Raw genomic sequence first — 26,100 nt, 5'->3', positions numbered from 1 at the left:
CAGGAATCGTTAGGACACCTCACTCCCCACCCTTGGTGCCCCCATCTCCCCCACGCTGGCCTTGGCCTCCCTTGTCTGTGCTCCGGGAGTATTTGCACTGGTCTAGCTGACTCCAGGCCAGACTCATTAGGACCTCAAGATTCTCATAAAGTTGTTTCCAAAGATGTCTTGTCTCTGTTACATTTGTGTGGGGGAGGGGGAGGACCCTCACAGGCTAGGGTTGGCAAATATGGGTAAAAGGGAGACTGCTAGGGAAATTGGACTCATGAGGTTAAGACATTACAAGACTCTAAAGAAAAGGTCAGTGGTAACTTATTGTGATATGTTGCCTTACAAGTCCATTCATCAGATGGAAACGAAATGGCCAAATGGCTGGGCCTATAGCAGACAGAGCCCAGAAACAGCTCCTGGGGAAGACCCTTTTAAAGAAGGGACCCTGGAGAACAGGGCAGAGGTGAGGACCAGTCTCCTGGAGGCAGGCTGGCCAGGCTTCCTTTCACAGCCTCTGTGCTCTGGGAAGCCAAGGCTTCAGTCTGCATGGAGGCCAGACCTGCTCCCGGAACACTGGTTTGATCTGGGCCCAAATCCTGGAAACAGAATTGAATTGCGAGCTCCTAGATGAAAAGCAGGATGAAGAGCAACTGAAATGAAGAAAGTCCCTCTCATGCTCGCGCAGGGCAGTCCTGCTTCCCAGGCCACTCGGAGGTAGGTGGTGGGGAGGACAGGCTTGTTCCCTCTGCAGACGTGTCTGGCACTCCCATTAGGTGTGAAGAAAACTGTCCCCTTTCTAAAAGACCTGGATACTACATTTCCCCCCAGGTGGAACCAAGAGCTGCCTGAGGACAGACAGGACAGAGGAGCTTGAGATTCCTGTACATCATGGCAGCTGGAGAAGTTATCTTTCACTGTCTTTAAAAACTGTTCAGCTCACCCAGCACTGTATTTCAACAGATTATGAACAACACCCATGCAGAGTTCTGGTCCTTACTTAATGTGCCCCCAAACATGTCACTGGCCCTGATGGCCTCAGTTGTTCCATTTGTATAATGGATGAGGGAGGAGGCTTCATTGTGATTTAGGCTCACCGTTCAGCACTTTGTGTCCTCTGGTATGATACTGTTTTTAAAAGGTCAAAATGAGTCTTGTAGAAATTCTGGACTAAATTACAATGTGGAAAGTGGTGCATTCTCTTTGAAATACAACATGGAGAGAGATTCAGGATACCTTCTATGAAGCAAAAAGCAAATGGCCTGTCTCCTAAGACTGCAGCCAAGCTGGTCCTGGTTCAGGCTGCAACTTTATTCCAAATATGCACATCCCTGCAGCCAAGACAGCTGGTGGGGGCAGGGGGCAGTAGAAAAACACCCCTCAAGGAGGGCTGGGATTATGTATATAATTGTGGTATTGTCTCAAGGGATGTTCTCTTCTGGGCTTTGAAATCTTGCATATTGAGTCTTTGGGGACAAGATATTTAATGGTGGGCTCTGATGGGGAAGGGGTTGTGTGGAGCTGGGGAAGTAACTAAGGGGTGCCTGCTGCCCCCACCCCACCTGGACTCAAGCTCACATCCCAGGGAGACCCTCTGAAATGGCTCCTTCCTGCAGGTGGAGGGACGACCCTCTCCCCAGGCTGTGTGTCAGATGCAGCCAACGCTGTTAGCCGAAATCCCAGGACCGCAGCTCCCTGTCCCCACTTTCACTTCCCCCAAGAAACCAAGATTTGAGGCTTTCTAACAATTTGGATTCTTCTCTTTTTATTTATGAGGAATGTATATTGTTAGTCACTGTTATCAAGGGACACATAAAAGCAGAATCATAGAACTGACTGCAGTCATCATGGTACCCAAGTCTATGCTTGGGCTCTTCCCCACTCCGCTCTTGGAGTCACTACCAAGACCCCAAAAACCAACGAAGTCTCTGCAACGTGAGTAAAGGAAATAGCTTCAAGCAGCGACAGTTTTTACAAGTGATTATTCAAAGAATGCACAAGAGCCACAGTTCCGACAAATCAACTACAAAGATCGTTTAACAAAAAAAAAGTGGGGGTGGTGGTCCTGCTTCTTGAAAACAAAGATCGGACAAAAAAGTGAAGTGAACACTCTAAGTGGGAGCTCGGCCTCCTCTGTCCTGCGGGACTCAGAGGGGCGTGGGGGACGCGGCCGTGCAGGGCCAGACACAGGCTTGTTTCCAGCAGACACGTGGGGTAGAGGGCTGCCTGGCTCTCTTCCTACAGCAGAAACTGAATACTGTGGGTTTGCTAGACAAGACCTAGGGGAGAGTGGGGGCTCTGATCTTCTGAGAGGCCCTGTGCTCCCGGTTAAAGAAGAGGCGATGAGTCAGAGCTCTGCCAGAGATTCTAATACCCAGGACAGACCAGAGGGGCTGAATATTTCGAGGAATCAGTAGGTGATACCCTCCAGCCTGAAGACAGGGAGATGAGCTGCCTCCCAGGGCAGAACTGACTTCATGCACCTTTAGCAGATTCACAGGACCAGGGGGCAGGCCCCTTCTGCCCCAGATGCCAGGCACTGTTTCCCTACCAGGTCCTCGGGACACTTTGCTGTTCCGCAGAGACATCCTTAGTCTACTTTACAAACGTGGGTTTTCTTATTTTGGTCAAAAGTACAGAGAGAATAGTAGCCCCAAGAGTAAAAGTGTGAACATGGATGTATCTACTGTTGAAGAGGTGGGACGGACAGAGGGTTACCTAGTCAGTGGTTTGTGGCACGTGGGAGAGGATGGAAAATCATCTGAGGGCACTGGCTCAGCAGGTTCACAGATACAGACAGAGGAATCATCTCAAGGAAAGGGGCAGGCTCAGGTCTGGAAGTGACAGGGCCTCTGTACTTCTCTTGAGCATGTGTGGCTGACTTAGGCCCAGAGCCAGACTCCACAGAGAGGCTGAAGGCTCTAACCACAAGAGTCAATGTTAACTTGAGGTGTAGACAAAGGGTCCCACCTCACCGAGTTTTAGGATAACCTGCCCTTTCACTTACAACTATTGTCATATGTCAACTCTATAAAGATTCCTTAACAGGCAGGGAGACCTCAGGTCTGTGAGCTGCCCGTGAACAACCTTCTGAAGCTGTCTGGCCAAACAAAAACACTTGGATAAATGGAACATTATGTCTGGATTTTAAATCTGTGCAATGGATTTTAAATCTGTGCGATTACAGGTTATCTGTAGCAGTTAAGAATCAACATCATGACTTAGTGAACTTCCCTTGGTGTCACTGTCATGAGAAGGATGCCAGGTGGAAGAGGTATCTGACCCCACATGATTTTCCGCCCTTATTCTTGCTAAGTCCTGATTATCTGAGCAGAGATGATATGCCTGTCAGGATCTGTCCTGGGTTTTTTCCTACCAGTTGACTAGGGTCTATGGCCCTAATGCCCCCATTGGTAGGACAAATTCCTACGAATGCTTTAGGAGGGGGGCAGCTGGGAGCTTGGCATTATTCCAAGGCATGTCTGTGCTCCCCTCCCTGGGAAGTGGTCTGTGTCACCCCTGTGGGGGAACCTCTGCTATTGCTTGGGCAATTCCCTTAGCCCGGACTGGTCTGGCTGGTCTTGGCCTCCCCTGCCGCCTGGAGAAGGGAAGCTGGCTAAAGTGCAATGTCCAAAGATCGCTGAGCATTATCTGCAGATTCTGATCACACTTGACACTGGTAATGAACTGACTGCAGTTTTAAACTCCTGTCCTTATAAATGTTTTACCAAATTCTTTAAGTTCACCTCTTTACCCTCTTGGAGGAAAAGGAGAAACTTAATGACCACAAGGAAGGAATCTCAGAAGGGGAAGCAGGGAAGAGGGCCTGCAGAATCCACAAATGAAAGCATCAGTCCCTGACATGATTCACATAGAGCTGACTGGAACCTCTAGTCGAGACCACAAGAGGTCAGTGTAGCAAACACAAAGGGAAAGGAAATGGAAAAACCCAGAACAGAACAGAAGAGGAAGTGGGCTGCAGGTGTTCAGTGACTGCTTACGCTTTGGGTGGAAAGAAAAGATGACTCCTTCTCTCTTCCCTTAGCTCTCTACCTCTTTGCTGGGGAAAAGAGAAGGGGGCCTGGCTAGACCTGGCTTCGTATTCCCAAAGAAAGCAGGATAAACAGAACCCCAAGTTCTCAGTATCACCAACTGTGGTTCCATTAAAAAAAAAAAAAAAAAGAAAAAGACACCCCTTGCTCACTGTGATGAGGAACACTATGACCTCCCTCTCCCCGCAGTGTGGACACCCCAACCCATCAGTCACCGGGTCAGACTACACTGGGCAGAGGTAAAAATTCTTTTCCTCCTGGGGCTTGCTTATCCAGTTCCCATAGCCCATGTCCTTCAGGCTCTTCTTGAAGTAGTTCTTGGCTGTCTCATAGTCACGGGCAGCTTTCTTGGCCTCACCATAGGAGAGTCTAAGTAGATCCCTGCGGTACCGGAAGGAGCAGAGCTTCTTAAATAGAAGAAAAATGTTCTTCTTGGAGACCCGGGACAATTCATTCCGTGGCCTGGAGAAACAAAAGTATTCATTTCCCACCTGGACCAGAAAAGGTGGGGAGCCCCGGGTGGAGAAACCAGGGCAGGGTGGGTGGCCCTTAAGCTCTAGAGATCGGGGCAGGATGAGGCTCTGCTTTCACTGTGCTGCCCCAGCTCCTTACCCATCCACGGTGCCCCTGGTCCCATCCAGGATCTCCAGGTCATAGCCGTCAGCCAAACACCAGTTGACACTCGTCTCCTTAGTCTTTCCAGATTGCCTTTTGGAATCATATACGCTGACTCGGCCAACCTAGAAATCCCAGGAGCGACAGGAGAAAGACGGAAACCTTTCAGGAAAAAGATTCTGAAGCAGGGACTCAAGACTCACAGGAAAGAGGGAGTGTGGGGTCGTGATCTTTCCCCCTCATGTAGGATTCTGTTTGGCTAAGACTCTAGACATACTAACCCCACCTCAATTCAAATTAATTCCAGACTAAAAGAAGGAGAGTTCTTGGCAGTCAAAAGGAGGAAAGGATAAGTTCTCGGGACACCACCTAAGGCTCCCCTTGCCCACACTGTACACTTTTGCTCTGCTGACAGGATTGCTTGAAAACAGGAATAACGTCAAGGGAAAACTGGATGGGGTTATAGCACCTTGGGGTGGTTGACAATAAACGGAGGTCGCAGTCCATCCTCAAATGCACTCCCGTCTCTCGTCACACGACAGCAAATGGCACGGGTCAGATGCCCTTGGCTAAAAAGGTAACCTGGGTCCGAAAAAGAAATGCACACACGTGTGTGTTTGCACCAAATGCTGTTAAGAGGCAGAGGCATGTGGGGGTTCTGAAGGGACAAAACAGAGTGGTCAAGACAGAGAAACAGCTCCCACATTAGGAAGCACCTTCTGAGTGTGGCTACCCAGGATACATATGAGATCATCAAACATTTAAGCACAATATATTAGGTTCCAGGTGAGGCCAAGGGCTGTGGAGATTAAGGAAACAGACACTGAGGTTTAAGCTGCCGTGCTTCTTTTTGTTTTTTGTGAGGAAGACTGGCCCTGAGCTAACATCTGATGCCAATCCTCCTCTTTTTGCTGAGGAAGATTGGCCCTGGCCTAACATCCGTGCCCATCTTCCTCTACTTTATATAGGATGCTGCCACAGCATGGCTTGACAAGCTGTACGTCGGTGTGCACCTGGGATCTGAACCTGCAAACCCCGGGCTGCCGAAGTGGAGCACGTGCACGTAACCGCTGTGCCACCGGGCCGGCCCCCAAGCTGCTGTGTTTCTTTAACTCATCTGGAAGACACTTGCTGGTATGTCTTTACTTAAGCCTGCTGCTGCCCATACCAGTCTTCCCCTCCCAGCAGACTGGACCCTCAGAATCAATTACTGACCACTGAATCAAGCACACTGAAAAGGGGAGTTGTCATGTTAACACCTGGCAACAAAGAATGCAGTTTCCTGGGATTTGGGTGCTAGAATGAGACTGATGACAGGTCCCTTACCCAATGTGACTGATTTGAGATATATGGGCTGCAGGAAGTGGGTCAACAGTGCCCCCTGCAGGCCGAGCACGTTCCAGCGTAGGATTTTGTCACTACAGGACATGGTGCGGAGTCTCTCCCCAAGCCGAATGCCGTCCCACGTAGGCACAATGTCACTGGACTCCACTGGGATTGTGCCTTCCCCTGTGTGAGAGACTTGGGTCAGACCCACAGGGGCCCTGGACCAGACCACTCCCCAGGGCGGTGTTTATACTCCTTACACTCGGGCCACAGGCTACTCATTCATTCCTTCTTCGTCTATTTCACAGCACCCACTGTGTGCTGGGCACCACGCCTGGTGATGGGAAACAATAGTGGGCAAAACCAAGTAAGGTCCTTGTCCTAGAACGTTTATGGGGGTGAGGGGATAGGAGGGGATAGAAAGGGAACGAAACGGACTCTACACAAGTAACCCAGTGACATGCGGAAGAATTCTGAATGGCGACAGTGCTCTGGGGCTCTGAAGAAGCTACCATGGATGACAGCAAGGGGAGCCTCCTGAGTAGAATTGTCAGGGGAGCTAAGACATAAAGGAGGAGAAGGAATAGCTAGAGAGAGAACAGCAAAAGCAAAGGCCCTGAGGTAGCAAGGGGTTTGTTGTTCAGAGAGCTGACAAAGACCCAGTGTGACTGAAGCATACGTGAGTCTGGAGGTTTTGCTTTCATGTGAAGCGTGATGGAAAACCACCATGGGGGGGTTTATAACAGCTTTATTGAGATATAATTCACCCATTTACAGTATGCAATTCAATGATTTTCAGTATATTCACAAGAGTTGTGAAACCATCACCACAAGCAATTGCAGAACATTTCATCACCCCCAAAAGACACCTGCTACCGTTAGCAGTCACTCCCCATTTCCTCCCAACCCCTCCCGCCTGTAGCCCTGGGCAACCACCGATTTACTTTCTGTTTCTATGGATTTGCCTATTACCTATCCTATTCTATGAATTTGCATTTCATATAAATGGAATCATACAATATGTGATCTTTTGTGACTGGCTTCTTTCACTTCTTACAATGTTTTCAAGGGTCACCCATGTTGTAGCATTTATCAGTACTTCACTCCTTTTTATGGCCAGATAACATTCCATTGTATGGATATACCTCATTTTGTTTATCCACTCATCAGATGGGCATTTGGGCTGTTTCCACTTTGGGGCTATTATGAGTAATGTTGCTGTGGACATTCGTGTACTAGCTTTTGTGTGGACATGTTTTCATTTCTCTTGGGTATATACCCAGGAGTGAATTCCTGGGTCCTATGGTAACTCTGTGTTTACACTCTAGGGCTTTGAGCAGGGAAGTGACACAATCTATGTTTGAGAATCACTCTGATGACTGTAGAATGGCCTGGAGGGAACAGGAGTGGATGCAAGGAGAGGGTAAGGAGACATCAGAGGACAGCGGAGAAGGAGCTGGCAGACAAGCATAGAATCAGCAGCCAACTAGACAGGAGGGGAACCAGGCACTCGGCACCCTCCTCTGTCAGCTCCTCAGGGTTCTGCATCACTTTCATCCTCCACCCTCTCCCAAGGTGATTTAATCCATTTCCATGGCTGTGAAGATCAACCACAGGAGGCGGCCTCCCGACTTCTAGTTCCAGCCAGGCTCGCTCCTCTGAGCTCTAGATGGGTACTTCTGCCTCCTATTTGATTTGGAGATGTCACCAATTAACAAATTCAAAATGGAATCTTGATCTTCCTATAGACCTTCCCTGTACCCAGATCTTCCCTCTCCCTGTAAATAACACCCTTGTTCCCCAGCAACTAATAGCAAAAACCAGGCAGCTGTGCCCTTGTCCCTGTGATGGGCCTGGGGCTTTGCAGAGCCCTTTTGTGGGAGAGAGGGAGGATGTGTGTCACTCACCGTTCTCCACCTTGGTGCGGAGCTTGCCTTGTTTGGGGTTCTCAAAGACAGGGTAGTGGCGGGAATCTGTGCTCTCCACAGCACGGTCACTGCAGGACTTGTCAAAGAGGGCACCGTCCCCACACGGGGCCGTGCTGCAAAACAGGGGCATCTGTTAAAACTCACCTGTGCAGATATCTCTCTCTAACTTCCTGGGGCTTGAGAATAGCCCAATGAGATAGAGGCAAGGGACTTTTTCTGAAGCCCACCACGGGCTGCATGGGAGGTGGGTAGAAGTGTGTGTGAGAGTCGTTCCACACTGAATATGAACCTCAAACACAGAGCTGAGTGTGGCCCAACGAATGAGATCCGATTCACGGGCCAGGAGACCATTTGAATACCCAACCCTGGAAGTCAGGCAGGGCCTGCTCTGGTGGCAACAGAGACTGTACAGACCTGATATAGAGGTGGAACGACACAGTCTTTTTTATTTGGAGCTTTTCTCCTCCCTTAGCAGGCTCAAAGATGCTATCCTTCGCCGTCTGGGGGTTGTATTTCATTAACTCGCTGTAGAGAAACCTATAAGAAAGTCTGGTTAAGAAGACAGGTTTGATTCTGGGAATAGCAGTTGCTCCTATAATCCGACTTCAAGTACGGAAAAGCAAGCTGCAAGTAAGGAACAGCCTTCACAGTGCAGACCTTTCACGGTTTCTCAGGTTGAAAGAGGTGCTGGGAGACCTCAGCATTTCTTAGAGCAAAGTTAGCCTCTCAGGTCAGTCTCATTTCTGCCAAAAGCTCCTCACTCTGGTGGCTACAGGGATTCTGGGCAGAACCAATTGATTCAAGGACTACAGGAGGCTGTTGCTTCTCCCCGAGTCTCTTCCTTCATCAATTAAAGAAACGGTGAACTGGAGGAGAAAGCTGGCAGGGCAGTGGGGCTGTTTATAGGTCCTCAAATGGAGATGGAAGGCTTCCTCATCCCTAAAGCCCTGAGCACCCAGAGGTCATTTCGTGTTTTTTTTTTTTTTTGTGAGGAAGATCGGCCCTGAGCTAAAATCTGCCAATCCTCCTCTTTTTGCTGAGGAAGACTGGCCCTGGGCTAACATCCATGCCCATTTTCCTCTACTTTATATGGGACACCACCACAGCATGGCTTGACAAGCGGTGCGTTGGCGCGCCCAGGATCCGAACTGGCGAACCCTGGGCTGCTGCAGTGGAGCACACACGCTTAACCACTCGCACCACCAGGCAGGCCCCTCATTTCGTGTTTTTAAAAAAGGGCATGAAGCAGAGTTGGAAGAAAAAGGGAAGGCACTTAACAGCAGGCTGAGTAGCGGGATGCAGCCCAAGTCACAGAAAGGATCTATTCCATAAGACAGGTTCAAATGGACGGGCAAAGCAAAGGCTGACACTGCCTAGTCAATGAGCTGCTCATCTGGTGGGTGTCAGAGCCGCAAGGCCCTGGGTGGGCAGCGGAGGTGCAGCAGAGAGGCGGCATCACCCCACGTTATCTCGCTCACCTGATGAAGCCTCTCCGAGAGATGATCTCTGCATGGCAGTCGTTCACGGTTTCTCCCTTTAGGCTTAGAGAATCTCCCTTCACACAGCGATTCCCTGGGAAGGCATTTAAAGCAAATATGAAATTTCCAAAGGAAAATGATGGATAGGGTAGAGGCTGAAAGCAGAAACAGCATCAATTTATCAGATCCTGACTCCCATATTCTTTTCCCTAGGAAATGAGAATTCACTCTCCACTCTGAATTAACTGTAGTTAAAATGAAATACAAGAAGAGTCTTTTCTCCCAACCTTAAACTCGCCCACATGGGATTCTGGGAGAGAAAGAAAAGGATGAGCTTCCAGGTACCGTGGCGGGTGGAAGGCAGAGCCTCACTTACCTGTCCCCAAGCTGACCACAACACCCAGGTCTTCAGAGTCTTTCTTCATGATGATGGCAGCCAGGATCTTGCGGCCAAGCAAAGAGGGCTGGAAACTGTTGGTGAGAGCATTGAAGCACCGGTGGCTCAGCATGGCTATCTGGTCGTGGAAGGTGCTGCCAGTGAGAGGAAGCTGTGGGGACAGGAGGCTACGTCAGGGCCACAGAGCCTAGTCTGTGTCCACCATATTTCACAGTGGGCATGGAGATCCAGTTCTATTCCACTTGTGAGTCATCTTTTCCCCTCTCACATCCAGTGTCCCAGTTCTATGTTCTATTGAGGCTAACGTTAAAGCCTAGGAATAGTTCACATGGTAGCAAGTTAAGAGCCAACTCCACCCAGAGAGGAGTTAGCAGGACCCCAAAAAAAGATAGCACCAAAAGTAGACGTCTTAACTGTCTTTGGCTGTGCTTCTGGGGACCTTGAGAGGAGGAGCATAGTTCTTCTGAGACTGGCCCCTGTCACTGGGGTTACCTCTGTGAAACCCATGCGTTCTGCCTTCTCGTTCTCCCCAATCAAGACACGGAGAGCCGCATCTGCTGCTTCCTGCTTGCCTTGCTTCTTGCTGTGTGCGCAGACGGCTGGGAACCAGCGACCCCCAACTTTTGCTTGGTAAACGAACCTTTGGGATAAGAAGCAGGGGATAAAGACAAGCACTTGACCTTGAGAGCTGTTCCAGGGAAGGGCTAGTTTTGCTTAAGATGCGGCCCAGACCTGCCAACATATGGAGCCATCACTCTTGACAGCCCTGTTTCTAAGGGAGCACTTCGCAGACTTTGGACATTCATGAATCACAATGTGATTTCTGCTAGATCCAGATATCACTTGGATTATTACTTAATATTTTTCTCTAAATTGACTCTCTTTAAATGTAGACACACTTAAAAAGGAAACTTTATATCACTATTGTAAATGGAAAACCAGTATCACTTGCCATAAATTGAAGGTGGCCATAAAACTGCATATGATAAAGTCATGTTATCAAATTCTGACTAGATACTATCGCCTGCAAAGGCTCTAGGCCTGTCTTTGTTACAAAGGAAGCTTTGCAGGTAGAGTCATGGAGCAGGGGGGTAGCCAGTGCCGCCAGGGGCCTGGGGCTCCCCTCCCTTCTTGGCTAGGGACCTCCACAAACACAGAGGGAAGAGTATGATGGAGCAAAATGGCTTGGGCATCTATGAAACAAGGTTTCAAGAATCCTAGCTTTCAACCAGATCCTAATCTGCTGGCTGGGGAACCCAACTTTGGATAATCCAACTACATGTAAGAAAGGCTTCAGTATCAAGATTTATCAGCTCAGGCAGTAAAAGGAATCAATCTTCACGTTCCACCACACCAAGCTTCTCACTATTCCTTGCTTATCCTAAGCAGCTGAAGCCTTCACTCTTTTCTTTGCCGATGCCCGGTTCGTGTGGGCCATGGGCTAAAGTTCACTGAAGGAGAGGGACAGTAGCATGAAAAGACACTGGACAGAGGGTGGGGGCCAAACTGTGTAGGATCCTTGCCTGAGGGATCCAGGAGATTTTCATGACTGTTCTATGTGTTTGAAAATAATATGAACTCTTATGTACATAGATATATACACAGACACACACACACGTATATATATATATACACACACACATATATATCCATGTATATATAATAAAGTTTGTGTCCAATATGGTAGCCACTAACCACGAGACTATTAACTTTAATTAAAATTCAACACAATTAGTAACTCAGTTCCTCAGTCACACTAGCCACATTTCAAGTGCTCAATCACCACATATGTCTAGTGGTTAGCTTTTTTGGCGGAATGCTGGGGACAAAAGCCCAATCAGAATGACTTAAGAAAATGAGTATAAACAATTCTTTTGAGAGGTTTGGCTGTGAGGGGATCAGAGAGATGAGGTGGTACCTGGAGGGAGATATGGAGTTGAAGGAAGGTTTTAATTAATTAATTAATTCATTCATTATTTTGTGAGGAAGACTGGCTCTGAGCTAACATCCATTGTCAATCCTCCTCTTTTTGCTGAGGAAGATTAGCCCTGAGCTAATATCTGTGCCCATCTTCCTCCATTTTGTATATGGGATGCTGCCACAGCATGGCCTGATGAGCGGTGCATAGGTCCACGCCCCGGATCTGAACCTGTGAACCCTGGGCTGCCGAAGCAGAGTGCACGAACTTAACCACTATGCCACCGGGCCAGCCCCTGAAGGAGGGTTTTTAAAAGATGGGCATGGGCATGTTCATAGGCTGATGGGAAGGTCCAGTAGACGGAGCAACTGATGACAAGGGAGGGGAGGTAACTGAAGGAGTAGATGAGAGGGAAGGGGATCCCGGCAGAGGGATGGGAGGAAGGATGTTCCGGCACACTGGTACAGATACAAGGACAGATGCAGGTAGGGAGGTGGATTTGGTGATGGGAAGATAAGGTATTTGTCCTATGATTATTGCTATTTTCTCAATTAAGTGTGAAGTAAGGTCATCAGTTTAGAGTGAGGAAGAGGGGTTTTGGTGGAAATTTGAAGAAAGAGGCAAAGGTCTGAAATAGTTTTCTCAGAGTAGGAAAGAGAATCCAGTACAAAAACACAGTAGGAAAAAAGCTGGAAAGAGGGAAAAAGTGGGGGTAGGGGGTAAGTGACACTCCCTTTCTCAAAACCTTTCAATGGCTTTCCACTACTTGTGTGGTAAAGAAGCATAACACGGCCAACAAGGCCCCCATCGCCCCTCCATCTCAGGCAGCATCAGGCTTCCCCTGTGCTCTCTGCTCCACCCACACTGGCCTTCCTGCAGCCCCTTTACCAGCTCTGCCCTCCTCCCACCACAGGACTTGTGGTGCACTATCTCCTTTGCCTAGAATCTGCCTCTTTGTCTGTTAACCATCGTTAGGTCTCAGCTCAGGCATCACCTCTCCGGGAAGCCCTCCCCACTCTCCTTACTAAGTCAAGTCATGTGTATAGATTCTCACTGCACCATGCACCTCGAGCCCTTTATAATACATATCAAATATGACATCTTACATTTCTTTATGTGATTCTTGATTAATATCTGGCTCCTGTACTAACAAATAGAATGTGCTCCATAAATCTTTGTTGAATGAATGAATAAAGTCGGGAGACCAGGAGACTGCTGCATGGTTTAGGTGAGCAAAGTTACTGGCTTAGCCTAGAGAGCTGACACTGGAGGTGGAAAGAAGAGGAAGGGACTGGGGTAGAAATTGTAGGTTTAATAAACAGAACTTAAGGACTGTTTGGCTGAAGGAGATGAAGGGGATAGAGAAGTTGATCCCCAGGGTTTTGGCTTGAGCAACTGGGTGGACAGTGGTGTCATTTACTGAGATGGGAAAGACCAGGGGAAAAAGAGGTAAAGGGGGCAAACATCAAGAGTTCTGCTTTGGACATGTTATGTTAGAGATATCTATCCAAGAAGTGACAACTAAGCAGCTAGACAGAGGAATCGGGAGCTCTGAAAAGGTTTGGGCTTGAGATATAAATTTAGTGGTCTCCAGCATTTGGATATTAAAAGTCACGAAATCAGTTAAGGTTGCCAAAAAGAGCAGAGAGAAAGGAAAAAAAGAGAACCCAGCATAATTCATGTTAAGAAGGAAGTAATGTGTGTTACTGTACTATAAGGTCAATAAATGTAGCTATTAAATTAAAATTTCCCCTCCTCCATGCAACCTTCCTCTACTCCCCAGGAGACACCGGCTGCAGCATGCACTGTGTCACCACGGCACAGCACATTTACCTACATTATGGCACATTATAACACTGTGCTGCGATTACGTGTCTGCAGTACATTCAGGGGCAGGAGTTTCTCATATCTTCAACCTAGTTCACAGTAAGTTCTTAAATTCTGAATGAATGTATGACAGGAAGTCCTAGAAAGGATTTTATAGAAGATTTTATGGAAGAGAAAGATGAAATGGAGGGAACCTACCACATGAAGAATGAGGTTAAAGATAAGGGGGCTTATCGAGAGTGAAGGCTACGAACGAGGAGAAGAGCAGCTGGGGAGCCTGCACCTCCCGGATGGTTTAACAAGGGGCAGATTCCCACTGGCCTCACACGTTCCCACTGCACCCTGCCACTAGGAAGAAGATAAGAGCGCCCTTTCTGGCCCCTTCTAGGTTGAGTGTTCTAAATTGGCTCATGCTGGTCAAAGCGTTAATTTTTTTATTATGTTAAATGCTCTTATATATCAATAAAGAGTAACAAGCCAAAAGCAAAACTGATAAGGACAAGAACAGGTAGTTCACAGAAAAGGAAATACAAATAACATAAACACGAATAGATGAATAAAACTACTTACTACTAAGACAAATTTAAAATTAAGATACCATTTTATGACCTTTTCTCTGTAATGACTTTTTAAAATTGAAAAGGTGGATGCCACACAAGGAAAAATTCAAATAGTTAAGAGTGTATAATGACAAGTAAGTATCCCTCCTTCCCCAGAAGGACAGTTATCAGTTTTTTGAATCCTTCAAGAAAATATTCCATGTATATATAAGCACACTACTTACACCTCTCCCCTCACTTTACACGCTGCTTTTTCATTAAGAATCTACCTGAGAGATCATTTCATACAGATGTGTCTTACTCTTTTTATGGCTGTATAGTATTCCTAAGTGTGGATGTACCACAGTTTACTTAACCTACAAACGATGGAAATTTAGACCATTTCACGTCTTGTGTTACTATAAACAATGATGCAATGAAAACATCTGTACTTACATCATGCATTGTGTGTGCAGGTGTGTGTGTGAATTCCTAGAGGTGGCACTGCTAGGTTACAGGCATTGCTCTCTATCCTTGGCTATAATTAGTGAATTATATCACTGTTAATATCACTGTTAATCACTGTTGCTTAAGTACACTGACAAAGTGTAAATTTAATTTACAAAGTGAGGTTGAGCACCTTTTCACTTATTAACAATTCATTATGTTTCTTCTTCTGTGAATGTACAGTTCATATACTTTGTCTATTTTTCTAGTAGATTTGAAAAGAACCCTTTACATATTAAAGAAATTAACCTTGGGCTGTTGTGTATTGCAAGATTTTTTTCCTCAGGTGGTCTTTCTACTACACATGAATTTTCCTTATAGTCACATTTCCCTTTATGATTTTATGTTTTGTGTCTTGTTTGGAAAGCTTTTGCCACTCCAAAATTCTAAAAAAAATCCCCACTTTTTATCTAGTGATTTTATGATTTCCTTTATTTTATATTTAAATCCTGGGTCCAGTGGAATTTAGGTGTAGGGAAGGAGACAGACATCCAGCTGTTTTTCTTTTTAGATGAGTGGTCAGCAGTTTCAACACCATTACTGAATAACCCATTATTTCCCCATTGATTTTAAGCCTCATCTTTATAATGGACAAAATTCCCATTTATATCTCTATGTCTACTTTCAGGGGCTTCATTCTGTTTCGCTGATTCACCTTTCTATCCACATGCCAATACAACACTATTTTAACATCTGCTAGGGCCAATATACCTTATTACTCTTTCAGAATTTTCCTAGCTATTCTTTCACATTGACTTTTCATATGCACTTCAGAATCAAGTTTTCTAGTTCTAAAATAAATAAATAAACAAACTCCATTGGTGTTATTATTGGGATCACATTAAAGGTATAGATTAATCTGGGGACAGCTGCTATCATTGAATTAGATTTTTCTATCTAATAATAGAGTATTTTTGCCCACATACTCAAGTCTTTCTGTCTATCCTTCAGCAACATTTTACTTAATGTAGAGTCTACATATTTCCTATCAGGAGTGTGCCTAGGTCGTTTATCTTTTTAGCTGTTGTTGCAAACAGGATATTTTCTACTACGTTCTCCAATTGCTTATTGTTGTATACAGAAAAGTGCTTGATTCTTATACATCGTTTTGTAATGCCCTGCTCTCCTAACTTCTCCTTTGTCCCTAATATTTCTTCAGTTTTCTCATGAATATTCCAAGTATACAGTCATATCGTCTGAAAATAACAATAACTTTACCTCCCCTTTTCTCTCTTTATACTTATTTCTTTTTCTAAACTGCTTGCATTAGCTAGTGTGTGTGTGCGCGCACATGTGAGTGAGAGAGAGAGAGAGAGAGAGAGAGAGAGAGAGCGCGAGAGACAGAGAGAGAGAGAGAGAGCGCGCGCGCAAGCTGGGCCAAAGGGAGAATGAGTGAGAATGAGCTTTTCATATTTGAATAATATTTATTTTGGATAGTCTATTACCTATTAAAAAAAGTTTTTTTTAAAGGTACATGATCCATGGCCCAGAAATTCCACTCCTGCAAATTTATACTACAGACTAGTTTGCACATGTAAGCAAAGACATACAGTACCAAGATATGTACTGCAGGAGTATTTCTAATAGTAAGACTAAAACCAACCTAAATGTTGGTTAAATAAATTATGCAAGGTGGGGACTCTTTAATAGGAATAGCCACATTCTCTTTCTTAAACTAGGTGGTAGGTACATGAGTGTCCATTTTATATCTCTGGTTTAATAAAACAATTAAAAAATTGTAAGCATCTATTCAACGAAAGATTATGTAGCTGTGCAAGAGAGTCTGACAGATCTATATGTGCTGATTTGTAATGGTCTCTAAGACACACTGGTAAGGAAAGGAGTCAAGGTGTAAAACAGAAGATATGATATATACTTATTTTTGTTTAAAAACCAAAAGAAAGGAAAATGTGTTAATATATGCAGGGAAATTTCTAGAAGGACTCAAGAAACTGATGATAGTTATGGGTCTGGGGAGGGAAACTAGAAGTCTGAGATAGAAATGAGACTTTTCATTGCATACTTTTTCCATCAGCCTGAATGATTTTCTATGTACATATACAGTCCTTTGAAAATTAAAATTAATTAAAAAAAATTAAGAAGGATCATGCTCACTGGAAGAGTGACTGTATTCTCAAGATGGCTGATCTAGGGCTGGCCCCGTGGCTTAGTGGTTAAGTGCGTGCACTCTGCTACTGGCGGCCCGGGTTCGGGTCCCGGGCGTGCACCAACGCACCGCTTCTCCAGCCATGCTGAGGCCACGTCCCACATACAGCAACTAGAAGGATGTGCAGCTATGACATACAACTATCTGCTGGGGCTTTGGGGGAAAAATAAATAAATAAATAAAATTATATTAAAAAAAAAAAAAAAGATCGCTGATCTAATGTCTTCTAGGAGGCCATGGAGACAGGGCTGGACTTGTTTCCCTCAACTTGCCTCTCCTGTGATTCACAGCTAATGCACATCCTTTCTTTCCCTGGGTTATAGGCAGTCCCCACCCTGTGACACATGGCTGTAGCAGGACTGGAACACTCACTTGGGCTCGTGAGGAGGTCCCGACTGGTCAACCAACTTGAACTCAGCAGCAAAGCCGTGGGAGCGGGCGTACTCTAACAGGCCGCCCACAGGGTTGGTGTTCAGGTATCTGACGAGCTCGCCAATCCTCCTGACCTTGTTGGGCACCCCAGATTCCAAGCTGTCAAGTGACTCTGTGTTCGTACTTCCAGGCTGAAGGAGAATTCGCCAAACAAAGAGGAACCATAAACACTTAAGGAAACTTGGAGGGACTCACAGGCAATCCTAAGCCACTCAGCTGCTACAAACGACCTGGATCTTCTGAGCAGGACAATGGCCCCACCTGGTTCTCAGAAGGCATCGAATTGGTTGCCTCCTCATGCAGGGCCTTCATGGCTTCCTCTGCAGCCATCTGCTTTGCCACTTTCTTGCTGGGGGCACTCGCAGTGGGGAAAGTATGGGTTCCCATTGCAACACAGTATTGGAACCTGACAGGAGATGAAAGGAGAAGGATTAAGATGGTTTTGATTGAAGAGATTTACCCAGCCCTTGTCAGGTTGTCATCCTTTACAACTTGTAACTTCCATGCATACATCATCTCTGTGCCTTGGCTCACGCAGTCACTTCTGCCTTGAAGAGCCAGTGCCTTTCACCCCTCCTCCTGCCCCCAGTCTCTCTCTGCCTGGTTGACCCTAGTTTCACCTCCTCCAGGAACCCTTCTCTTGAACATGTAAGTCTGCAGAGCCTCAGAGCAGAGAGCTTCTCAGGGATGCCCAGGTCTTGTACCTTTCTGTCCCACTACTGGTAACCGCCAAGCCATGTATCTCCCTAGTGCTTGGTCCCTGCTCCGCCCTTTGAATTCCTAATCCCAGATTCTCTGCTCCACAGGCAGCAACCATGCCCTCAAGGCCCCCATTTTCCATATTGAACACAGGAGTGATTGCTCAGGGAAATAATCTGCCATCTCTGAGGGGACCAGGAGGAAAATGTATCTCTCTTTTGAGAAAACCTCAGCAGAGATACATGATACAAGAGATGTACTTGGGGTCATGGGCAGGGCCTTCTCTGGATAGGAGGCGGAATTCACAGGAGCTCCCCAACTTGTGCACACACTCAAGCAAAGTAGTGACGGGGTTCTTTCCAGAAAAGAAGGATGTTGCTGAAGGGGTGGTGGGCTGGGACTCTGCAGTCTGGAGAAAATGAGAGACAAAAAAACACAAAGAAAACATTGGCTAGTCTATTACAGCAGAGGGAATGTGGAGAATTTCTTTTGGTCAACTACATGTTAGGGGCTGGCTTTCCAAAAGGAGGACGGTTGCGGGCATTTTTTAGGCATTGCAGGAAAGGGTCAGTTATTTAAACGTTCTGGGTCTCATTTCTTATCTACCAAGAGAGGAGATTGGATTTGATAATCTATAAAGTCTCTTTCAACTCTGAAATTCTATAATCCAGTTAGGCTGGGAAGGGGGCAAGAAGGGGAGCTGGGTATGAGAGGAGGAAAGGTGGGCTGTGAGTTGGGGTAGAGGGAAGAGCAGGAAGCTGACTGAGATACAGAATCAGTTCTTTAGGCTGATATTGCTTCAAGAGGTTCAAAGCCCTGATACTTCACAGATGTGGAAAGTGTACGGATACCTTCCCAGAGGGCAGGACACCTACCTTCTCTGATTCTTTCTCCGTGGAATAGTAGTACGATTCTTCTGATCTTCCACTGTCCTTGGCTTTAGCTTCCTCAAGGAGAATTGTCATGGCTTTCATAGCTGCATCCTGCTTGGCCACTTTCTTGCTGCCAGCTTCAGCTGGGGGGAATTCTCGGCCACTGATGACAACTTGGAATTTAAATCTTGATGGAAAGTGATTAGATGTGTGAACACTAGTCTAGGCCATCCCTTCTGCCCTCTCCAAAGAGATCTTCACCCTGGAGTTTCCTGCTACACTAAGGGGACTTCTGACTTGTGGAGGAGATGGAGGGTAGGCCAAGGGACTCCTGTCCCTTTGGGGGCTCAGCCTGTCCCTACTTCTTGGAAACAAAGCAGCCAGTGAATCTCTCCCCAGAGCTCATTAGAGCAAACATAGCCATAGGTGATAAGAAACTAGCTCAGGGGAAACCCACTCTCACTTAGCAGTGCATTAAGATAAAGTCTATACAAAAATTGATGAGCTAAAATCACCATTTCAGTTTTGTTGGCAACCAAAAAGCCTTCATCCTAAAGCAACTGAGGCAGACGGGCCACCTCAAGGGTAGCTCCTACAGAAAGCTAAGGCGCAGTCTCATGCTCTCCAGACACCTACAGGGCTCAGACACCTACCACTTCTCAGGGCCTGTTTTTGTCCCCAACCTACCCTTAGAGATACACCACTCTTATGGTTTGTTTTGAGTCATTCTAAAGCTCTATTTATCTGAGGCCTGAGATGAAAGGAATTTCCCCTTGTTATGTAGAAAACCAAAAAGCATTTGTTCTAGGCCTCTGGACTTAACTCAGGCCTCCTTTGTTCCAGCTTTCAAATTTGTATGGCTCTTTGCTCAGTCTGGGATTTCATTTAGAAAAGTAGGTCACATTTCTTATTTCCTGGGTCTTCTGAAATATTTGAACATGCTGTCAATGTTTCTTATGGCTGGAGTACAAAGAAAGGTTAAGCACAAAACCCACCGTTTTTCCCCACTCTGGGAAGGGGGATGTAGGGAAAAGAAAGAGAATGACCGCCGTCCAGTCTTGACCCCGAACAGAAACAAACCAGTCCTGGCCCTGCCAGCTTCGGGACAGACACACCCCCTTTTCTTACCAGCTCTTCTGCAATGCCATCTCACTGTCGTTAAGACAGTGGAGATAAGGAATAAAGCTCACAGCTGGGAATCCTTACCCTCAGGGCCCAGCCTATGATTAATATAAAGGTTAGTGGAACTCTCTCCTGTCTTCTCTAGTGTGCTCTCTGGAGCTTCAATGGGTTCAGCTCTCCACTAGGCCCTTCAGCAGCTCTTTCTGAGCCCACCTGTCTTCCTCAATCTGTCCCCTGGCCTGTAGGAGCCTATGGTGCAGGGCCCAGCCAGCTGTTTGAGTGAGGTAATTTCTGATTTCACAGCTTAGGAGCAGCAGCAAGTGCTAGCCCACCCATCTGTGCAGAGGAGGTATGTAAAATTAGAACCACCACCTTCAACAGGCAGGCAGCCACGCACACTCTACACCACCCTTTCCCTACAGGAGCTGAGCGGCGGGGTAGGGGGCGGGGCGGTTGGACCTGCTGCTGCTTAGCAGCACAACCCACCCTTACTCTCGTGTGCAGCCTGCCCCAACCCACCTGTTCCTGTACCTCTCTGGGGAACTTAGCTTAGGGAAAACGGGGATGGCACATGGAAGAGGGTGGGAAGGGAGTCAAATCTTCATTACCTCTGGCCTTAGGAGGCAGGCATGACAACGATGCGTGAAAGCTAATCATCTCCAAAGCAGCTTCATTTTAGCCAATAGAGTCAACCTCCCCCTTGCTCAGCCAAGATTCTGGCTGGTCCGAGGTCTACATTCCCTGCTCAAGATCTGGAGGAAGGGCCACAAGGGTGATTTAGCCAAAAGGCAGACAGGAAGAGGGAAAAGACAGGGGCCACCAAACGGCACTGCTCACGAGTCAGCTGAGACTGCGTCAGGAGCGAGGGCGCCTGACCCCAACCCGAGGTACGATTCCTGGGTGGTCTCTTACCGAGGTTCATGGGGTGGTCCACTCTGCTCTATCAGGTTGAACTCACAGGTCTGACTAGCGAACTGAGCATATTCTAACAGCCCGCTGATGGGGTTCTTCAGCTGGCACTCTGTCAGTTTCTTGTAGGGTGAACACCGTGGTAAGCCATGACTGTAGAAGGAGGGCATCTCCATGATGGCTCGAAACTCACCTGGTGCTGCGTGGATACTATTCAAGTCATCTGGGATGTCATCTGTGGCCCACTGGCCATTTTCAAAGTCAACATACCCTGTTTTTGAGGGGCCATTGTCATGAACAGGTGGTTTCAGTTTTGGTTCTGGTGTGACCTCTTGCCTATTTTCTAACTTTATGACAGGTTCCTGCCCATTCTCCACTTTTTCTGTGGTTACCGCATTGTTTGAGGCCTCTGACGTGGGTAGGTTACAGGTGGGGAGCTCTACGTTTCTTTTGGTCTCAGGGATAGCAGCTTGAGTGGTTTCAGGAGTACTGTTCGTATTTCTCTTGATCTGTATCCTCTCTCGCTTCTTATCAGTCAGATACCATATGGGAGGGGTTGTCCCTTGCCTGTAGACATCCCCCTGCCTTTCCAAGTCAATCAGCACAGCAGTTACATCGCGGGCCTTGCTGAGGCCAATATTTTTAGCCAAATTCAGGGCAGAGGAGTTGGACACATTAAATAGGTAGTCGCAGATTTTCTCCTTAATCTCAGCCATGTCAAAAGGCTCAGGAGGATCTTCCAAGTCAGACGTGGGAATTCTGTCTTCAGCTTCCCAACTGGGGTCTGAGTTTGGAGCTCCCTGGCTATGAATGTCTGCTCTCCTTACTTGGCTGTGCTGGTTCCAAGGCTGAACTGAGAGTACAAGACTCCACAAAGGGGGCGTTCCTGCTTCCCGATGTAGCTTACCCTTCTCTGCCAGAGAGTATAAAGCACGATTGATTTCCTTCTTTGGGGCTTGGAGCTTCCTAGCCAGATCATGTGCTGTGGTGGCCTTTCTGTCCCCAAGCTCCTCCAAGAGCTCTAAGATCCTTTGTTCCTGATCCTGGCCGATATTCAGTTCCTGGAAATGTGAGGAAAGCCTATCAACACCTCTCCATGGCAGAGACCTGCCACGGGGGGAATGCTGCTGGAACCCTCTCTGATGTACCTGATGTCTGGGAGGCACGCTCCTGGGGACACCCCAGATCTCCAGTTGCCTGCCTCTGGCAGGTGGTCCTGGAAACCTTGGCCAGAGTTCAGGGATGAACAGCGGCAGTGATGGTGTCTGCTTTCCAGTAAGGGGGGCTTCAGGGAGCCGCCCCTTAAGAAACTCTATTTGCTGGAGTTGGAAACTACTGGGATAAGATCCCAGCCCTGGCTGCTGGTGTATGAACTTGCTGCGCTCATAGCCTTGAACTGGATGGCGCTGGTATCTGTTGAGGGAATACCCCTGCAGAACAAGAAGTTGGAAAAGAAAGTGAATTAGGACTGCAGTGGTGAGCCTGTCTGTCTCCCTGCCTGGGGGGCTGCACCTGATTCCTAATGGGCTGAGAAAATGAACGGATGTGGGCTTGTGACCCAGCTGTGGTGGCTTGCCCACCTCGTAATTACTGCCCAGGAAGGGAAGAGAGGGGAGCAGGAGGTAAAACACACAGAGCACCCAGGAGCACACGGGGGCTCTGACACCTCACCAGAGCTTCTCCAGCAACCTAACTCATTCTTTTCCCTCAGACAAAATTTTAGGGAGTTGCGAATGAATCTTTCCACTTACTAAAAAAACTACCCTTTTAAAATCAGAAAAACAAATAAATGTTTTGTTTTAAAAACAAACAAAACCAGAAGAATAACTTAAAAATGCCAAGGGAGCCAGGGGACCAGGGAATGGACCACCACACAGCTCCCTTGTCTCTAAAACCTATCATTTGGATGATTGGAACAAAGAGAAAACTGTCAGTGGGTTGGATGAACTGGAACCCAGTCCTCCTCGGCTGTAACAGAGGACGTCTCCCTGCTGGGGAAGGGCAAAGGACCTCACAGGTTCATCTGCTTGCCACTGCCATCTCCGGAGGCCCAGAATTTGGTTTTAGGGGAGCTGATAGTTTCCTTAGGAAAAAAGCACGTCATTCCCATACTTCAGTGTGGTGTCCAGGCTCAGAGGGGACAGCAGGCACCTTTGCCCAAACCACCCAGGCTCACCTGCATGTGCGCAGCTGGCAGGGTCTATTCCTCCCACACTCCCTTAGCTACCTCCTAATAGCTGCTGCCACTGCACATCCTTGAGAACCCTGTGCAGCAGGGCACAGGCTATCCTATATTCTCACATACTGCCACGCATTTGTCAGAACACTGAGCACTTGTGACCCTTCTCTCCCCCATACAGAGCAGTGCTCCTTCTCTCTCCCTGGTGCTATTCACTGGAGCTGGGTGGAGGCAGGGGGCACTTATGGGACCCAGGGAGGGGGCTGTCAGTAAATACCTTGCTACCTTTCCCTGGGGCTCGCCGACTTGGCGGGGGGCAACATCTAGGAACAGTGTTTCCTCAGGCTTCCATCCCCCTTGTCTGATTCTCCTGATGGCTACAGGGATCTGCAGGCAGCTGTGCCCCTTTCTTCAGTAACTTCAGCCTCCTCCTCCACCTCCCCACCCCATCCCCCACTCTTGCTAATCAGAATCATTGTATCCTGGCTGGGGAGTTGCTCACTGTCTCTCCCAATGACAGCCACCTCCACCTTTCAGCCACAAGAGTGGCTTGCCCAGCTCCTCATTCAATTTCACTGTTACCCTAGCCGTGGCCACTACCAAACCTCAAACCCTTGAAACTCTTTTCCAGGGGTCAGTAAACTTTTTCTGTAAAGGGCCAGATGGGTCTTCAGTTGTAGCACAAAAGCAGCCACACAGTACATAAAACTTCATTTACAACAACAGGTGGAGTGCTACACTTGGCCTGGGGGCTGCAGTTTGCAGACTCCTGCTCTTTCCTTTGCGATGGCAACTTCCCTGTTTCTACAACTCCCCCTCCTTACCCTTGTGGGACCTGCAGCTCATGTGACCCCACTGCAGCTGCGGGTCGGCCGCTCCCAATCCTTCCCCATCTGGCTTCACACCCCTCCTCATTCAGCCTGGATCTCATGGTCAGTTCACCCACGGCCCACTGTCCCTTTTCCTGTTCCAAAGCTTCCAAATGGGGCTGGAGAAGGACACCGACTCACGCTAATGGGGTCAAATAAATTCTCCTCTTGAACTTCAGTTAGGTTTTCATTGCTGTTCAGTGGTCAATGTGGTTCAACAAACACACATTGGCTCACTGTGGAGTGGGCTCTCTTCTTTAAAAATTCTCCTCCCAGGGTTTGGTGACACAGCACCAAAGGTCTCCTCTCACCTCTTTTTCTTCTGTCTGCCCCTGTCTCCTTCTTTCACCCCTTACCTATAATCAGTCCCCAGGCTTTTGTCTAAGGACCTCTTCTTCCTTCCCCAGGTTGATTTCATCCACTCCCCCAACCCAAACTAGGGCTCTTAAGAAACAGTGTTCAAATCTGTTATCTCCAGCCACCACCTTGTGCTGAAGCATTTAAGACCTGAGTTTCCAAATGCCTAGACAACCTGTCCACTTAGACATCCTGCCGTTACCTCAAATACCACAAATTCTGGACCAAATTAATCTTTCCCCTCAACCCAGTCTCCTGCTGTTCTTATTACTGTTAATGGCATCCTCCTCCTCTTAGTTATTAAGGCTAGAAACCCGAGTCTTCTTTGCTGCCTACCTGCCTTCCTCCTTTGGCTCCCACATTTAAGGACTTGCCAAGTCCTATCTTGTCTACCTCTCTGTTATTTTCTCTTGAATGTGTCTTCTTCTAGTTCCAGCCCCTCATTACTCTCACCTGGGCTAGCACAAGAGCCTCTAATCTTTCCATCCCTCCACATCCCAATCCATGTGCCTGCATCTCCCTCTACTGCCACCTGTTACAACTCTCACCCTTTCCTTACAGATCTCCTTAAATGCCACCTTCTTCAGGAGACTCGGACGCCCACCTCTCCCGGCCCACGGGACTTTCCTCTCCCTGAACTCCTCCCATTCAGCACTTGTTACACCGCCAACTTTACCATATCATAGCTACTGATTTTTTTTAATGGCACACGTAGTCTGTAGTGTATCTGAAAGGCGATTAACAATATTAGGTGCCCCAGAAATTACACTCAACTCTCCATTCCCAATATTCCCCATGTAGTATTGACGGGGGGCTGCAGTCGACTCCACAGTGGGCTCCCGGGAGACAAGGACTATGCTTCAGTTATCTTTGCATTCCCAGCACCTAAGACAGCACCTGGCACAAAGCTGATCCTGAACCAACATTTGTTGAATTAACGACTGCATGAACAAGACACCCTGAGACACACAATCCCATCTCTTTTCTTGCTCCTCTGGCGGCACACACCCCCTGCCCCCAGCATATCGCTAGGGGCGAGGTGCATATGTGTACAGAGGGTGAGTGCTCAGTTTACAGCCCCGAAGTAGGGGGCTGCTGGGGTTTTCTGATTGGCCCTTAGAGTGACCATGGTAAAAGAACTTTGTTTCAAAGTGGTTCAAGTCAGTTTCTAGCTAAATGCTTTCTAGATTTAAACTGCTACTACTTGGGCCGTGAATCTGCAAAATATTTGAATGTCCATCAACAGTCAAATAAATCATGACACATTCATGCTATGGAACAGTACTCACAGTTTTTTAAAAAAATGTGTTACAATCTATTTGTATTCACCTGGAGAGAATTTAGGAATGATATAATGTTAAACAACAAAAAAAGCAAGTTGGAGAGGAACCATATACTATAATCCCTTTTTTGTAAACAAAAGAAGAAACCCATGGATATGTGCCTGTGTGCGCATGCTAGAATGAACACAGAGAAAATAAAGAAGGAAAGGATACATGAATTTGTTAATAGTTATTCCACAGAAAGATTAGAGGGAGATTATTAATTTCTTCTTTATACCCCCTTAAGTCCCCTAAAAGCCAAGCCAAGCCAAACCAGCACTTGAGAACAGCCACTGGGAGAGCCACTGAATCGAGTTGGAGGAGGAAAGCCGGCGACTGCCCCATGGTGACCAGTTTAAATCCCTCAACATCTCCACTAGCCCACATCATGTCTGTTTACTATGCAAACTATGTAATAAGCCATTTAACATTCACTGCCCTGCAAAATTTCACTTTAGTCTCATACATTTAGGATCAAGAGATGAGTACCTTTAGCACATGGGCTCCATCATATAATATATTGGTATGCGTGAAGAAATGCTTTTCCCTCAAGTCAGGTGTCCCTATTCCTTTCAAAAAAGGGACATATATATGTGT

General features: G+C 47.1%; 1 protein-coding gene across 5 annotated transcripts in view; it reads right to left on the bottom strand.

Moving 5' to 3' along the window:
• Nucleotides 1-1,951: 1,951 nt before the first annotated feature.
• The window catches only part of ADAR (adenosine deaminase RNA specific), a 42,326-nt gene continuing 18,177 nt past the window's right edge, over nucleotides 1,952-26,100 (bottom strand). For 2 of the 5 annotated variants that reach the window (XM_087442422.1, XM_004436114.3), the window contains exons 2-15: nucleotides 20,780-22,206; nucleotides 18,749-18,932; nucleotides 18,134-18,282; nucleotides 17,436-17,580; nucleotides 17,115-17,305; nucleotides 10,277-10,424; nucleotides 9,764-9,935; nucleotides 9,388-9,481; nucleotides 8,324-8,446; nucleotides 7,889-8,022; nucleotides 5,982-6,164; nucleotides 5,125-5,237; nucleotides 4,653-4,780; nucleotides 1,952-4,502 (exon numbers count right to left, since the gene is read on the bottom strand). In XM_087442422.1, the coding sequence (XP_087298548.1) occupies nucleotides 4,265-4,502; nucleotides 4,653-4,780; nucleotides 5,125-5,237; nucleotides 5,982-6,164; nucleotides 7,889-8,022; nucleotides 8,324-8,446; nucleotides 9,388-9,481; nucleotides 9,764-9,935; nucleotides 10,277-10,424; nucleotides 17,115-17,305; nucleotides 17,436-17,580; nucleotides 18,134-18,282; nucleotides 18,749-18,932; nucleotides 20,780-21,492 (2,715 nt within the window). In that variant the 5' untranslated portion in view covers nucleotides 21,493-22,206 and the 3' untranslated portion in view covers nucleotides 1,952-4,264. Of the gene's footprint in view, nucleotides 4,503-4,652; nucleotides 4,781-5,124; nucleotides 5,238-5,981; nucleotides 6,165-7,888; nucleotides 8,023-8,323; nucleotides 8,447-9,387; nucleotides 9,482-9,763; nucleotides 9,936-10,198; nucleotides 10,425-17,114; nucleotides 17,306-17,435; nucleotides 17,581-18,133; nucleotides 18,283-18,748; nucleotides 18,933-20,779; nucleotides 22,207-26,100 lie in introns of all 5 variants that reach the window. The other 3 variants (XM_014791918.2, XM_014791914.2, XM_087442428.1) reach the window with 2 other exon arrangements.

Source organism: Ceratotherium simum, chromosome 2 (genome assembly GCF_057802395.1).
Source record: "Ceratotherium simum simum isolate JZ-2026a chromosome 2, ASM5780239v1, whole genome shotgun sequence".
In the NCBI taxonomy this organism is placed as follows: domain Eukaryota; kingdom Metazoa; phylum Chordata; class Mammalia; order Perissodactyla; family Rhinocerotidae; genus Ceratotherium; species Ceratotherium simum.
Note: the sequence above shows the minus strand (reverse complement) of the source record. Positions and strands in the feature narration are given on the sequence as shown.